The sequence below is a fragment of the Oncorhynchus gorbuscha genome, linkage group LG12 (genome assembly GCF_021184085.1).
Source record: "Oncorhynchus gorbuscha isolate QuinsamMale2020 ecotype Even-year linkage group LG12, OgorEven_v1.0, whole genome shotgun sequence".
Lineage (NCBI taxonomy): Eukaryota > Metazoa > Chordata > Actinopteri > Salmoniformes > Salmonidae > Oncorhynchus > Oncorhynchus gorbuscha.
Window position 1 is genome coordinate 30,363,923 of NC_060184.1, and position 17,968 is coordinate 30,381,890.

Sequence of the window (17,968 nt, forward strand, 5' to 3'; positions counted from 1 at the left end):
CAGCAAGGGCATTGAAGATGAAACGTGGCTGGGTCTTTCAGCATGACAATGATCCCAAACACACCGCCCGGGCAATTAAGGAGTGGCTTCGTAAGAAGCATTTCAAGGTCCTGGAGTGGCCTAGCCAGTCTCCAGATCTCAACCCCATAGAAAATCTTTGGAGGGAGTTGAAAGTCCATGTTGCCCAGCAACAGCCCCAAAAAATCACTGCTCTAGAGGAGATCTGCATGGAGGAATGGGCCAAAATACCAGCAGCAGTGTGTGAAAACCTTGTGAAGATTTACAGAAAACGTTTGACCTCTGTCATTGCCAACAAAGGGTATATAACAAAGTATTGAGAAACTTTTGTTATTGACTAAATACTTATTTTCCACCATAATTTGCAAATAAATCAATTGAAAATCCTACAATGTGATTTTCTGGATTTTTTTTCTCATCTTTAAGTGGGAGAACTTGCACAATTGGTGGCTGACTAAATACTTTTTTGCCCCACTATGTATGTATGTATATGTATGTGTATGTGTATGTGTGTGTGTGTGTTAATAATATATATTTATTGTTTTCTTTGGTCTTCCTTTTTTAAAATATTTTAGTTCATTCTCTTAGTTGTTGGTGGTGGGGAATGGAATTAATTCTCATTTATTTTTTTCCGGGAGGGGTCTCGAATGGTTGAGGGACAGCTATTGGGGAACTGTGGGAGGTATCTTGGAAGGTTTGGGTTTCACAAGATTGTGATAACTATAATAATGGCCACTATAATAGAATACAAATAGAATGCCTGTTTGTTTCATTATATTTATAATTTAATGTTTTTTTCCCCAAGTGCAATATTTAGGTGTGTGTGTGTGTGTGGTCACAAGCATTCTATTATAAAGGCTGTCATGGCTAACTGCAATATTAGTGTATTGTTTATTCTCAAGACTTGAGTGTCAGTTGCAGTAAAGTCTTGGCGACAAAAACATTGGATTGCTTTCTTTACATTTTTAGCTGTGCGTTAGATTCACATTAACCACTTATTTTACACAAACTGATCATGTAGATCATATTCATTCCCTTTTTTTAGCCCTCACCAGTTTCCATTCCTGTTAAAGGGTAATGAAACCAATATGGATTTTGGGTGAACTATCAATTAGTAGAGGAGCTTCACCAACTTGGAGGACAATGGAAGGTTATAATGAATTAATTATTGTTTAAAGTAAAACGAACATGATATAATTTCATTTAAACTTACATTTAACAATAAAGATTTCTTACCAACTTCCACTGTCCTCCCAGATTTGCTGAATCTCCTCTTCAGTTTACTCCTCAGTTCATGCACCTTGGTTGAAGAGCTAGGTAGAGGCAGTGTTCCTTAGCCGCAAAGCATCTCAGAGGAGGAGTGCTGATCTTAGATCAGTTTGGCCTTTTCGATAATAATGAATAAGATTATATGGACAGATCCTAGATCACCACTCCTACTCTGAGAAGCTTTGTCGATACTGGCCTAGGTGTTAATCATGCATTGACACACACACACACGCACACACTCACATAGATGCACACACACCAACTAGTTTGGAATTGAGGAATTTTTACCCTGCCAAAATTTATAGATTTTTATTATTTTTATCGATTGCAATTTTGGTTTCAAATCAGTTTTCATTTTGTACAGTTAGCCTTTACACTTGTGGAAATTTGATTAGTTTCTTACAGAAATATGAAAAACGTATGCATAACCATGGTAGCAATTAAAAGAGAACAATTTGTAGATGGGGAAATTATTAGACCAAAGTTAAGTACACAACAGTTCACCTGACACAATGCTGAATCTGAACATCACACTGTTGATTTTATGAGCATTTTACATTTACTGTACTTTTTGCTACATTTGTTGATAGCGAAATCTGAAAATATTCTGGATACATTCAGTAACATAAGACTATTCCTGGAAAATGTGGGGTGGGTGCAACAAGACCAAAAAGTTACACGGGTTTGCGTGAGGGGACTAACTGGTGTCTCCAAGTGGACACACATCTCTCAAGTGTGCACAGTTCCTAAGCAATTCTAATGCACTTTTATGAATCAAAGAAGAGTCTTCAACTAGAAGGTACTTTTTTTTTTTTTGCTCTCCTAGCTGTGCCGTTGAGGAACTCTAAGCAAGCACACATGTAAACTCAGCAAAAAAAGAAACATCCTCTCACTGTCAACTGCATTTATTTTCAGCAAATTTAACATGTGTAAATATTTGTATGAACATAACATTCAACAACAGACATAAACTGAACAAGTTCCACAGACATGTGACTAACAGAAATGGTATAATGTGTCCCTGAACAAAGGGGAGGTCAACATCAAACTTAACCGTCAGTATCTGTGGCCACCAGCTGCATTAAGTACTTCAGTGCATCTCCTCCTCGTGGACTGCACCATATTTGCCAGTTATTGCTGTGAGATGTTACCCCACTCTTCCACCAAGGCACCTGCACATCCCGGGCATTTTCTGGGGGGAATGGCCCTCACCCTCCGATCCAACAGGTCCCAGACGTGCTCAATGGGGTTGAGATCTGGGTTCTTCACTGGCCATGGCAGAACACTGACATTTCTGTCTTGCAGGAAATCGCGCACAGAACGAGCAGTATGGCTGGTGGCATTGTCATGCTGGAGGGTCATGTCAGGATGAGCCTGCAGGAAGGGTACCACATGAGGGAGGAGGATGTCTTCCATGTAACGCACAGCATTGAGATTGCCTGCAATGACAACAAGCTCAGTCCGATGATGCTGTGACACACCGCCCCAGATCATGACGGACCCTCCATCTCCAAATTGATCCCCTTCCAGAGTACAGGCCTCGGTGTAACACTCATTCCTTCGACGATTAATTCGAATCCGACCATCACCCCTGGTGAGACAAAACCTTGACACGTCAGTGAAGACCACTTTTTGCCAGTCCTGTCTGGTCCAGAGACGGTGGGTTTGTGCCCATAGGCAACGAGGTTGTCGGTGATGTCTGGTGAAGACCTACCTCACAATAGGCATAAGAGCCCTCAGTCCAGCCTCTCTCAGCCTATTGCGGACAGGTTGAGCACCGATGGAGGGATTGTGCATTCCTGGTGTAATTCGGGCAGTTGCCGTCCTGTACCTGTCCCGCAGTTGTGAGGTTCGGATGTACCGATCCTGTGCAGGTGTTGTTACACATGGTCTGCCACTGCGAGGACGATCTGTCCGTCTTGTCTCGCTGTCGTAGGCGTCTCACAGCAATTTATTGCCCTGGCCACATCTGCAGTCCTCATGCCTCCTTGCAGCATGCCTAAGACACATTCACGCAGACGAGCAGGGACCCTGGGCATCTTTCTTTTGGTGTTTTTCAGAGTCAGTAGAAAGGCCTCTATTTTTTTTTCATAACTGTGACCTTAATTGCCTACCGTCTGTAAACTGTTAGTGTCTTAACAACCATTCCACAGGTGCATGTTCATTAACTTTAAACCCTTTACAATGAAGATCTGTGAAGTTAATTTGTAAAAATCCAAATATCTTTGAAAGACAGGATCCTGAAAAAGGAAGGTTTCTTTTTTGTTGCTGGGTTTAGTTTTGTTTGGAACACAACATTTCATTTCTGCTATCACACAATTACTGTTGTTTACGCAATCCATAAACAGTCCATTCTATAATCGCAATCTGGTTCAGGTGGGCATGATTTAACTTTCTACACAAGTTATTTTTCAGTTTCGTCCTAAAAACAGATTGTGGTGGGGGGACAAAAGTGATACATTTTTTGGTGCCATTTAGGCGAAATTGGAATTCTAAGCGTCACTACTGCCAACATGACTAGCTAAGTTTATGAAATTCGATCTTAGTGTGAGGGTTTCATAAGGAAATTTAAAGAAACAGATTGTAATTTTGATGCACATGGAAAGGAGACAGGTGCATGTGCCGCTGATATTACTTCACAATATACAAAATTCATAACCCAGGGTATGATGACCTTTCATTTTGTAACTGTACATCAAACATAGTGATCATAAACGTTGACGCTGTATAAGACATGAGTTTTATGATATGGAATTGTGAAGTGCACATTTGGACGGGTGTTTGGCTTGCTTATGACATCAAAGCGCCTCAACATCTCATATTTCAAAATGCATTGAGTCCTCTTCATTTACAGCATTTCCCTGACTCGGACAACAACACATTTGCTAAAGTTACCGGGAGGGATTGGGGTAAGTCTTGTTGCGCATGGTGCTCAAGTTTAGAACGGCTGTCTGTCAAAACCCTTAGAGCACTGTGAATCGTAGAGACCGAGCTCTGGTTTCATGTACAGGATGTTACTCTACAGCCGCTACGTTCCAATTTTAAGTGCCATTTTCAACACTGAAACAGGTACGAGTGTGAAAGGTTAACACTCAAATGTATCATTAACATAGCAGGGTGCTTACCTACTTAGAGCCTAGAACAACGTAATTCAAGTAGCGAATATTTTTCCCACTTTGTGCCCTCACATGGCTACGTTGGGAAGACTCAATCGGGGCAGTCTGGGTAGATATGTATTTATTTGTTTTCTGTAAGCAGGAAGTTGTCCCACTGCATATGATGATGTCATGTTATATAGTTAATTTAGTTTATTAAATCAAATCAGTTGTATTTGTCACATGCGCCAAATACAACAGGTGTAGTGAAACGCTGACTTACAAGCCCTTAACCAACAATGCAGTTTTAAGAAAAATAAGTTAAATTATTTACTAAAATAAACTGAAGTAACAAAAATAGAAAAATAACAAATTATTACCGCAACAATAAAATAACAGGAACAATGCTATATACAGGGGCTACCTGTACAGCAACCAATATAAACCTTTGTGATTCTCACTTTTATTCATCCCCCGAAAAATAATGAATGAACCAAACTGAATAAACTCTCTTTCTCTGCTCCCTTTTCTTTCCAGTGTTTCGGTTCTGATCTTCAACACCACCTCGCACTGCTTCGTCTTGGTCAAGCAGTTCCGCCCAGGTAATACCCCCTTTTTTGCTCTAATCATCTTTCATCCACAAGGACAGTTTTTTACTTCTTGTAAAGGACTGTAAAATTAACATCCCTTTCCATATATTTTTTATTAGACAGTGAAGAGGGACAGGAAAGTGCAGGAAAGTAAGACAGAGAAAGTGTGTTAGAAGGGTGTGGGTCTGATTCGAACCCACCACAACCTTGCTTTATCCCTGTGGGGAAACCCTGCTATTGTCACATTCCAAGCTTCTTACCCAACACCTGTGTATTATGCTGAACTCCCACTTGAGCGTGTCAAGTGCAACAATATGCCCCCTGCCACGTGGCCTGGGATCTGTCTGGCACTGTCGAGGCTTGTCTACTACTGTGAAAAATGCTGATGGACTCTCTCCACCCGGCTGGTGCACCGCCCCATCAAGGCTTTAAAAGCCATTAGTCATCCCATGGCACGCGGCCCTGTTCCATTGCATCAGCTAACGCCTACCTTCATCTCCCGCCACCCCTGTGGTATTCACCAGGGTTGGGGTCGATTTCTTTGTGAATTTAAATGGAATTGTAATGGAATTTAACCCAACCCTGGTGTGGACCGATGAGGGGGGAAAAACAGACGCTTAATTATATATTATTTTCGGCTGCTTGTGGTAGGCTGTGGGGCATTCGCCATATTATGTAGAAGGATTGGGTGCTTACATGTATCCCGTCCTCTTAGATCTGCAAACCCTGAATAATTTGTGTCAAAGGGTAGGGGATAGGGACCAAAATGGAATGGGGCCCATATCTCATCCGCTTAACGGATTCTAGGGAAGGTTGCTAAAGCCATGGAGGTCCCGTCAGAAATGTCTTTGGTGCTGGTTACAATGGGGTGAGGTGCAGATGCAGATCTCATCAGTCTTCCATTTGATGTATCATAAGCGGAGCAGTGCACACACACACATGGAGGTCACTCTGACAGCGCTCCAGAGTTCCTCTGTGGAGATGGGAGTAACTTCCAGTAGGACAACCATCTTTGCAGCACTCCACCAATCAGGCCTTTATGGTAGATTGGCCAGACAGAAGTGCATTTTATTGAGAAGTGGCATGACAAACCACTTAGTTTGCCAAAAGGGACCTAAAGGACTCTGATCATGAGAAACTAGATTCTCCTGCCAAGATTGAACTCTGGCCTGAATGCCAAGTGTCACATCTGGAGGAAACTAGGCACCTCTCATCATCTGGCCAATACCATCCCTACGGTGAAGCATGGTGGTGACAGCATCATGCTGGGGGATGTTTTTCAGCGGCAGGGACTGGGAGACTAGTCAGGATCAAGGGAAGATGAACAGAGTAAAGTAAAAAGAGATCCTTGATGAACCTGCTAAGGACCTCAGACTGGGGCGAAGGTTCACCTTCCAACAGGACAATAAACCTAAGCACACAGACAAGACAACGCAGGATTGGCTTCGGGACAAGTCTCTGCATGTCCTTGAGTGGCCAGCCAGAGCCCAGACTTAAATCCGTTCGAACATCTCTGGAGAGACCTGAAAATAGCTGTGCAGCGACACTCCCCATCCAACCTGACAGAGCTTGAGAGGATCTTCTGAGAAGAATGGGAGAAACTCCCCAAATGTAGGTGTGCCAAGCTTGTAGCTTCGTACCCAAGAAGAGTCGAGGCTGTAATCGTGCTTCAATAAAGTACTGAGTAAAGAGTATGAATACTTATGTAAATGTGCTATTTTAGTTATTTAAATTTTATACATTTGCAGAAATGTCTAAATCGGTTTTTGCTTTGTCATTGTGGGGTATTGTGTGTAAATTGATGTGAAAAAAACATTTAATCAATTTAAGGCTGTAATGTAACAAGAAGTGGTGGGTTCTGAATGCTTTCCGAATGCACTGTATGTATAGATTGCATTTTAATACTGCTACAGTGCAGTATTCTTGATTTTATCTTTACATTTGAATTGCTTGACATTTGACTGCATTGTTAGGAGCTTGCAAAGTAAGCATTTCGCTGCACTGGCATAACACCTGCTAAACTGTGTACGCGATCAGTGGACTTTGATTTTATTTTATCTTCCAGTTTAATTTCATACAAACACACCTCGTGTCTGCACTCTATGAAAAAAAAAGCATTGGATGCATTTGTTTACTCCAGCTCACCTCCAAACACAATGCTTCCTTGTGTAATAGTGCGCAAAATACCCCCGTTACTATGAGAGGCAGGGAACGTCCTTTGTTCGCCGCTAAGGCGCTGGGGACAGTGCGCTCCACAGAATGGAAGGAAGGCCTCGCATTGAATGTCTGTGTGTCCCAAATGACAACCTATTCCCTGTATTGTGCACTACTTAGGGCTCTGGTCAAAGTAGTGCACTATGACGGGAATAGGGTGACATTTGGGATGTATTCTGTTACTTTTTTCCCATTGCTTGAGGAACAATGTGTCTAAAAAGGTCAGCCTTTGTTTGAAGGCCATTGTGAGGCGACAAAATCACTCACAGGCATTTTTGGTCGAAAGCTGATTTGTTTGAATGAAGTAAATGTGTCACCCTATTTTTATCACACTCTTATGTTTTTTCCTTCCACCAGTGAAGTTTTTTTAATGAGTTTAGGGGTTATGCTTTTCATGATTTTATAGGGGTAGGATTTTACTAGACATGCAGTTCACAGAAACAACGTTTCAGACAATTATTATATCTCAAATGTGGCCTATGTGAAGGATTAAAACCTAGACTTTGATAGTACGCAGTTCATATCACACTCAATTGTCGAAGTGAAAGGAACGATACATCACTGAGAAAAAGGTATATAGACCTCCAAGTCGATGTCACTATACTCTAACATCTGTTGCTATCTAGCTCAACTCCTCTCTCTCTCTCTCCACCCACTCTCCCTCTCTCCTCCTGCAGCTGTGTACATGTGCGAGTGGGAGAGAACCAAGCCCAATGCACCTGACTCTAGCGAGCAGGTGGCGGAGGAGAAAGAGGGGGCTGCGGTTGGGGGCGGGGAGACGCCCCCAGGCTCAGTGGGGATGACCTACGAGCTTTGCGCTGGCCTGGTGGACAAGGCTGACCTGTCGCTGGAAGAGATCGCCAGGCAGGAGGTATTGGAGGAGTGTGGCTACGACGTGCCAGTCGCCAAGCTGCGGAGGATCACCTCATACAGGTGTGTGTGTACCTATGGCTTCGAGGTGAATTTTCCCCTAGTTACAGGTCTAGGATCAGCTTCCACTCCCCTAATCTTAAACTTAAAAACTTCTTAGGGATCAAATCCCGTTAACGGGATCGAAATGGCAGAGCCCCAAATTCAAATTAAATTATTAGAAATATTTAACTTTCATACTTTCATGCAATACAACAAATTAAAGCTTTACTTCTTGTTAATCCAGCCACCGTGTCAGATTTCAAAAAGGCTTTACGGCGAAAGCAAACCATACTATTATCTGAGGACGGCACCCCATCAAACAAACACAGACAAAAATATTTAACCCTGCCAGGCTTGACACAAAACTTAGAAATAACGATATAATTCATGCCTTACCTTTTGAAGAGCTTCTTCTGTTGGTACTCCAATATGTCCCATAAACATCACAAATGGTCCTTTTGTTAGATTAATTCTGTCGTTATATCTCCAAAATGTCCAGTCATTTGGCACGTTTGATCCAGAAAAACACTGGTTCCAACTAGCGCAACATGATTACAAAATATCGAAGTTACTTGTAATCGTTGTCTAAACATTTCAAACAACTTTCCTAATACAACTTTAGGTATTTTTTTACGTAAATAATCTCTTAAATTTAAGACGGGATAAACTGCATTCGATAGCTGATAAAAACAAAGTAGAGCGAGCTTTCAGGTCGCCAACCACAACACTAGACTCGACCCTCGTTCTGAACAGCCCTACTTCATTACACAAAGGAAAAAGATCAACCAATTTCTAACGACTGTTGACATCCAGTGAAAGCGATAGGAACTGCAAGCAAGTCACTTAGAAATCTAGATCCACATAGAAAACTTTTGAAAAGACTGTCACCTCAAAAAAAAACATTTCCTGGATGGTTTTTCCTCGTGGTATCGCCTGCCAAATAAGTTATGTTATACTCAGACATCATTCATAGTGTTTTCTATCCAAATCTACTAATAATATGCATATCCTAGCTTCTGGCCCTGAGTAGCAGGCAGTTTACTTTGGGCACGCTTTTCATCCGGAGGTGAAAACACCACCCCCTAGCCTAGAGAAGTTAACCGTTAGTGAGGAAAATGCAAAACTGAGCCAAGATCAGCGTCTAGGGCCGTGTTCATCCTACACGGCTCAACACACCCATTGCTTCATTGGCGCATACGAGCATGCACATATATACATTGTGCGGCTATGCAACATACAGTTGAAGTTTACATACACTTAGGTTGGAGTCATTTAAAACTCGTTTTTCAACCACTTCACAAATTTCTTGTTAACAAACTATAGTTTTGGCAAGTCGGTTAGGACGTCTACTTTGTGCATGACACAAGTAATTTTTCCAAAAATTGTTTACAGATTATGTCACTTATAATTCACTATCACAATTCCTGTGGGTCAGAAGTTTACAATATACTAAGTTGACTGTGCCTTTAAACAGCTTGGGAAATTCCAGAAAATGATGTAATGGCTTTAGAAATTTGATAGGCTAATTGACATCATGTGAGTCAATTGGAGGTGTATCTATGGATGTATTTCAAGGCCTGCCTTCAAACTGTGCCTCTTTGCTTGACATCATGGGAAAATCAAAAGAAATCAGCCAAGACCTCAGACAAAAATTGTAGACCTCCACAAGTCTAGTTCATCCTTGGGAGCAATTTCCAAATGCCTGAAGGTACCACATTCATATGTACAAACAATAGTACGCATGTATAAACACCATGGGACCACGTAGCAGTCATACTGCCCAGAAAGGAGATGCGTTCTGTCTCCTAGAGATGAACGTACTTTTGTACGAAAAAGTGCAAAACAATCCCAGAACAACTGGAAGGTCCTTGTGACCTTGTGAAGATGCTGGAGGAAACGGGTACATAAGTATCTATATCCATAGTAAAACAAGTCCTTTATCGACATAACCTGAAAGGCCGCTCAACAAGGAAGAAACCACTGCTCCAAAACCGCCGTAAAAAAGCCCGACTCCGGTTACAACTGCACATGGGGACAAAGATTGTACTTTTTGGAGAAATGTCCTCTGGTCTGATGAAACAAAAATAGAACTGTTTGGCCATAATGACCTTCGTTATGATTGGAGGAAAAATAGGGAGGCTTACAAGCCAAAGAACACCATCCCAACCGTGAAGCTTGGGGGTGGCAGCATCATGTTGTGGGGGTGCTTTGCTGCAGGAGGGACTGGTGCACTTCACAAAATAGATGGCATCATAAGTAAGGCCAAAATTCACCCAACTTATTATGGGAAGCTACAAATGTTTAATTTTGTTGTTATAATAAGGTTGGTTGCAACTGGAGAATTGGTGTGGAAATCTGTTGCAGCTCACTCAAGTCGACTACAAAACCCGCAATGCTCTCTATGGGCTGGCTGGCTAGCTAACTAGCTAGCTAGCTAGATAAGGAGCTAGAAAACGTAGCTACACACAATAATGCCAAAGTCAATATCATCATGTGAAGTAGCTAGTTAGTGCAGTTTGTTTAGGTGGTTGTACAGCTATCAATTTAGGAGTCTACAATCTCGCCATGTTCAACCTGCAGATTGTGTGCTTCAGAGTTGAGTCTGACATTTGCAACTGCACCATGCATTTTACACCCTGGACTGAAGACAGACAAATAGGAGAAATGTGGTAGACCCTCTGTTAAATTACAAATTTTGCGAGGTAAAAATTTTGCATAAATATGATCAATGGTTCATTCGAGAGCCGACAACCTCCTGCGTTATGACATTGTCCAGAAATCTGACATGTACAGTATGATAGTAGTTTTCACAATCTAAAAGTAATCTTCCTATTATCTTCCAGTATAGTGAGAGTGGCTTCATCACAATGCTATGTCAGACCTGTTGTAGTTCTTCCTGCGTGAACGGCAAGAGCTCAGATAAACATGAATTGACCCCGGGAATCTATAGAACATCTCTGAGATGCCCAAAAATGATATAACATTCAAAGTCTTTATTTTACGTGAGCGAAGGCACCCCTTCTGATATGACCAAAGGACCCTCAGTAACCTATGTGGCCTATGAAAAATGCATACGCATGGTACCAATTGAAAAGGAACAGTTTGGTGATGGAGAAGTTATTAGACCAAAGTTGAGGACACTGCTGTTCACCTGACTTAAGACTGAATCCATTGCACTTTAGATCTTATGTGCATTTTATATTCTGTACTTTTCACTCTATTTGTTGATAACGAAATCTGAAAATACTCTTGATACATTCAGTAACATGATAAGAATATTCCTGAAAACTGCGTAGTAGATTCAACATAAGACCAAGAACTAACTGATGCCTCCAATTGGCCACACACCTCTCCAAAGTGTGCACAGTTCCTTTTATGATTTCAACTATAAGATACTTTTTTGAGCATTCCTAACTGTGCTGTTAGGGACTAGAGCAAGCACACTTGTAGTTGTTTTGTTTGAAACACAGCCCTCTATACCCGCCATCACACCATTACTGTCAGGTGCCCATCATTTTAAAGCTTGTTCTTTTGCCAACATGACTAGCTCAGTTATAAAATGCCATCATAGTGTTTGGCTTTCACGGGGCAATTCAGAGAAACAGATTGTAATTTTGGTGCGCGTAGAAAGGAGTCATGCATGCATTCAGGTGTTCCGTGGCAAATTTTCTTCACAATAGACAAATATGTGACTAACCGAGAAGCTCAATCTTGGGTAAGGGCGCATTCACACTGGCGAAGCAGTCGCATGCAGAGCTGGCGGAGGAGTATGTGCTATGTGTAATTTGATGCGGAGTTTGATATGCGTTTAGCGAAATCTCTTGCAAGCAAGACCCTACCCCTTCACCATTCCAACACACCTTCCCATTTAAGTACATTGAGTTGGCGCTGTCATTTTACCCTGCGTTGCTCGTTGTGAACGCACCCTAACAATTCACTGGCGCCACCCCGGCTTAAGCACCTCGATCCAATCAACTGAGCCATGGGGTGAGGAACCTTGGTCAGTTGGTAACACTCTTGGCTCCATGCATGTGTGGCTCCCCTCTGTTCAATCCCTGTGTGCTCCCTTCGGACCCTCTCTCCTCTCCCATCTCCCACTTAGTTTCACATTTATCTGTCAATAAAGCACTTAAAATACGTAAGGAGAGTGACTCTTCACCACCCCTCCACAAAAAAAAAACAGAACAACAGGAACCTTGATGTTCACATCGAGTTTAAAGGACAGACCAGCTTTCTCCTTGATACAGTCGTATGAAAAGGTTTGGGCACCCCTGACAATTTCTATGATTTCCATTTATAAATAATTGGGTGTTTGGATCATCAATTTCATTTTTATCTATTAAATAACTGATGGGACACAGTAATATTTCAGTAGTGAAATTAGTTTTATTGGATTAACAGAAAATGTGGAATATGCATCAAAACAAAATTAGACGGGTGCATAAATTTGGGCACCCCAATAGAAAAATCACATAAATATTTAGTAGAGCCTCCTTTTGCTAAAATATCAGCCTCTAGACACTTCCCATAGCTTCTGAGTGTCTGGATTCTGGATGAAGGTATTTTAGACCATTCCTCCGTACAAAACATCTCCAGTTCAGTTAGGTTTGATGGTTGCCGAGCATGGACAGCCCGCTTCAAATCATCCCACAGATTCTCAATGATATTCAGGTCTGGCGACTGGGATGGCCATTCCAGAACATTGTACTTGTTCCTCTGCATAAATACCCGGGTAGATTTTGAGCAGTGTTTTGGGTCGTTGTCTTGTTGAAATATTCGGCCCTGGCGTAACTTCAACTTTGTGACTGATTCTTCAACATTATTCCCAAGAATCTGCTGATATTGAGTGGAATCCATGCAACCCTCAATTTGAACAAGATTCCCAGTAACAGCACTGGCCACACAGGCCCACAGCATGATGGAACCCCCACCAAATTTTACTGTGGGTAGCAAGTGTTTTTCTTGGAACGCTGTGTTCTTTTGCCACCATGCATAACGTCCATTGTTATGACCAAATAACTCAGTCTTTGTTTCATCAGTCCACAGCACCTTATTCCAAAATGAAGCTGGCTTGTCCAAATGTGCGTTTGATTACCTCAAGCGACACTGTTTGTGGCGTGTGTGCAGAAAAGGCTTCTTCCGCATCACTCTCCCATACAGCTTCTCATTGTGCAAAGTGCGCTGAATTGTTGAACGATGCACAGTGACACCATCTGCAGCAAGATAATGTTGTAGGTCTTTGGAGGTGGTCTGTGGGCTGTTTGTGATCGTTCTCACCATCCTTCACCTTTGCCTCTCTGATATTTTACTTGGCCTGCCACTTCTGGCCTTAACAAGAACTGTGCCTGTGGTTTCCATTTCCTCATTATGTTCCTCACAGTGGACACTGATATCTTAAATCTCAGCGATAGCTTTTTGTAGCCTTCCTCTAAACCATAATGTTGAACAATTTTTGTTTTCAGGTCATTTGAGAGTTGTTTTGAGGTCCCCATGTTGCCACTTTTCAGAGGAGATTCAAAGAGAATAACAACTTGCAATTGGCCACCTTAAATACTTTTTCTCATGATTGGATGCACTTGTCTGTGAAGTCCAAGGCTTAATGAGCTCACCAAACCAATTGTGTGTTCCAATTAATCAGTGCTAAGTAGTTACAGGTATTCAAATCAACAGAATGACGAGGGTGCCCACATTTTTGCATAGCCTATTTTTCACATCTGATTTAATTTCATACAACTTAATATTGCTACACTAAAAATCTTTGTCTGGACAATACCCCAGTACTCAGCTTTTATTAGAAAATGAATGGCATGCTACTGTGATCATTTTCTGTGACGACAGAGTAAATTATTATGCAGCCTCAGAGGGGTGCCCAAACTTTTTCATACGACTGTATTTGCATGAGCATTTGCTTGCATTTCCCTGTCCTCCCACGAACCTACGGCAACGTAACTTGCTGAAGTCGTATCTGCATCTGTAACATAGCTATTCTGCGTCAATGACAATGGTGTTCGTTTACACATTTATCTCCTTCCACTTTGCCGTTGTTTATCGCGGTACAAGTGGTGACTTGCTCTATGTTGACTCATTTAAAGGAGCAGTACAGTGAAATGTGATTTTCCTGTTTTTGTATGATATTTCCACACTGAGGTTGAAATTAACAATGAAATTGTGAAAATTATGAGAATACCCTTTTAGTGTAAGCATTAATTGTACTTTTTTTGCCTGGAATTTCAGCCCCTTCAGGTGGGATGGAGTTTTTGGCCCACAGCATGACAACACAATCTGATCTGATTATTCTGAGCAATGACCAGTCATCTTTTATTTGCATGTGTCCTCTTACTTTGAAAGGGTACACATGGTACTCTCTAGAGCAGGGGTGTTCAGTTCCAGTCCTCGAGGGCCTGATGTCACAGTTTTGCCCCAGGTAATACACCTGACTCCAATAATCACCTAATCATGATCTTCAATGCAATTTGATTAATCAACTGTATTTGCTAGGGATGGAGTAAGTGTGACACCAATCAGGCCCTCGGAGTTTCTCAGTCCTGCTCTAGAGTCTAGACCAGGGGTATTCAACTCTTACCCTACGAGGTCCGGAGCCTGCTGTTTTTTAAATTCTACCTGATAATTAATTGCACCCACCCAGTGTACCCTGTGGAACTGGCTTCATGGTCCAGAGTTGAGTTTGAGGGGTCTAGATGATCATGTCTGCCAATCAGGGCTGTGTATGTAAGTGTATAAAAATTTGTATCAATACGCCCAAATCAAATTCTATTTGTCACATGCGCCGAATACAACGAGTGTAGACCTTACAGTGAAATGCTTACTTACAAGCCCTTAACGAACAATGCAGTTTAAGAAAAATATAAACAAAAAAGTAACACGTAACGATCAGACTGAGCATTTTAATGGCAAAAGGAGGCTCAGGGAAAAATGACAACTATATTTGGAGTTATTTTCATTAAATACACAGTGCTCTATTAGACATACGGTGAAGATTTTAAAAATACAATTAAGACTGCATTGATCCTTAATACATTTTTTATTTGTAGCGCGCTTTTCATTAACACAGACATTTACAACACACTGTACATTAGCACCAACCATAACCAGCTATTTGACCTTAACTGCATGTTTGAGCCATCACCAGCTTGTTCATAAAGTGATATAAAGCTTAGTTTATAAAAAACAATCCACTCAGTTGTATTGTTTGTATGGTAGTGTTGTAGTTTCATTTATTCATGTAGGTAAGACGAACAGGAAAAGGAGATTGTATCCAGGGCCTTTTGGAGTACCAACTATCCATCCATCAAACAATTACAAATGACAGTCTGTTCTCTGACACTGTAGAACACTGCAGCGAAAAACATACGTAACCGCACCTCCCCCCCTCCCTACCTATGTTCCCTCCACCTCTAGAGTGAAGACTTCCGTTCTTCTAACATGCTTTTTGATTTGACCCCACCAGCTCCACCACTTGTTGTGGTGCGTTTATCAGCATAGTTATGTGTAGGTTTCTTCCCGTCTTATTAGATGGGTATCGTCTTAACCCCCATGGCTAACCCCATGGCCCCCTATGAGGGAGTGCCATGACAAAAGTACTTAGCTTGAAACACTGTGCTCTGGGTGCTTCCGTGGTGACAGGCGCCCACAGGCCCCAGCCCTTTTGGGTTCACGACTGGCTAACAATGGATGTTTGAATTCTTCCATAGTGGCAAAACAAGAGCCAGACAAACGAATGGTGTCTGTGTGTGACGTCTCAGCCGTAAGCTGGGACAATTGATTCCAGAGTAGTAAAATTAACATTGTAACACTTCTTTTTGTAACACTGCTTTAATAAATATTTATATATTTAAATATTTATTCCAAGGATGTGATTTTTCTTGCTATGGTGAAACCATTCTCTGTTTTAGTGTTATGGAGATTGAATTACCCCTAAACCAGTATAATATTTTTTCCTGTGCCATCCTGATCACATTCAGGTTGAATGTTTGTCAAGGTTAAAAGGGTTCAATGGTCTGCACACCTATATGTGAGCTTATTTAATACAAATAATTGTAAAAAATAAAAGAAAGTTCAGTTTCAGAGCTTTGTAATGGTATATCTATATCATACATTACAATTGGTGTAACATTGGGAAGCTATGCTACATTGAAAGTTTATACACTTGTAAACACAGTTTTGAGGAAAAGCCCTTAAAAGATGTTAGCGATAATTTCACACTGGCAAGAGAGCTCTTCTTTGTTTACACCCATTTCGCATCATTCACACCTTTTAAGAAAACACTTTGAGGTTTGTAGAAATGTTAAAATAATGTGGGAGAATTTAACACGATATGGTAGGATGTCATAAGGTGAATGCACCAATTTGTAAGTCGCTCTGGATAAGAGCGTCTGCTAAATGACTTAAATGTAAATGTAGGAGATCATCCAAAGAAAAACCAACCAGAATTTTTTTGAGAGCGAGACTATCTTCTTAGAATGGCAAGTATAAAGACCCTCGCTTGAAAAACAAGAAAAAGGCGTTAATAGTGCTGTTTGCCCATCTTGACGCCATAGCCAGTATAGATTTCCTCAAAATCGTCAGAATTAATAAGGGAAATCAACAAATCAGTCATTATTTTTTACGTTTTTGCCGAGGTGGTCTCTGTTGCAACATTTTAAATCAAATTAATATATTTGGTGCACTATTTCTCCAGTAAGAGAATGTGAATGAAAACAAGTTGTCTATCGTTGAATGACAACAAGCACTACATTGAAAAATCCCTACTGTTGACCAACCACCGACGAAGGGGCGTGGACTTCTGCTTCCAAATATCAGGTTTCCTCGAGGAGAAATGTTGTGTGCGTGAACAGCCAGAAAACCTTCCCGAAGACTAAAACAAACAAAAATGTGGTCTCATATGCGCAAACTGTTTCGGATGGGGAAACATGCGGATGCCATTAGTCCTAATCTTTTTAAGAATTCACATGTAAAACATGACTGTCTATGACAATATGCTAAACAGAGGAAGAGTGTGGTAGTGTAGAAAATAACCAAAATATTTCAAGATTTAATGTAGTGGCCTACAATAAGGAATACCTCCAGGTAAAATACACTTTATATAGTCCTGAGCCTTTAACCTGACTTTGGTGCAGGTCATGTTTTGCTTCACATTATTGTCTCTGGTAAACACACTCTGTATATGAAATTAAAATGTTTATTTGTTCGCATGACCAGGATACAGCAGGTGTAAACGTTACAGTAACGTGGTCCTTCTGTAGCTCAGTTGGTAGAGCATGGCGCTTGTAACGCCAGGGTAGTGGGTTCGATCCCCGGGACCACCCATACGTAGAATGTATGCACACATGACTGTAAGTCGCTTTGGATAAAAGCGTCTGCTAAATGGCATATTATTTATTTATATTATTTACAGTGAAATGCTTACTTCCTCAACAGTGCAGTGTCAATATAAAAACAAATGTAAATGGTGTCAATATAAAGTGTCAATGCCAGTAGAGCAACAGAAGCCTGTGACATGTGGAGTTATAGACATGACCGACAACTCATGTCCATCCCCGCCATTATCTCAGCCAATCATGGCTAGCCAGGAAGGACCCTGTCGTTCTCCCTATATAGCGCAGTGCTTTCTCCTAGTCTTATAATTTAGCATTCATATTTACGGATCCCATACAAGTTTATAATTAAGGGACATGACCGTTCACAAGTTCAAGAATGCAATGCTTGCAACTTGTCTAATCGTCTCTGCTAAATGAAATGTTGATTTGTTTCTAAATCAGACCATGATCAAACTACTATCTATCAAACTAAGACTGGGGGGGGGGGGGAGTAGTATGCGAAGTAGGAATTAGCATAGTAGGGGTCATTTTT

General features: G+C 41.3%; 1 protein-coding gene across 1 annotated transcript in view; it reads left to right on the forward strand.

The window, feature by feature from the left end:
* The window catches only part of nudt14 (nudix (nucleoside diphosphate linked moiety X)-type motif 14), an 89,522-nt gene that overhangs the window by 65,457 nt on the left and 6,097 nt on the right, over positions 1-17,968 (forward strand). The window contains exons 4-5 of the mRNA XM_046291791.1: positions 4,920-4,984; positions 7,864-8,119. Coding sequence (XP_046147747.1) covers positions 4,920-4,984; positions 7,864-8,119 — 321 coding nt within the window. The remainder of the gene's footprint in view (positions 1-4,919; positions 4,985-7,863; positions 8,120-17,968) is intronic.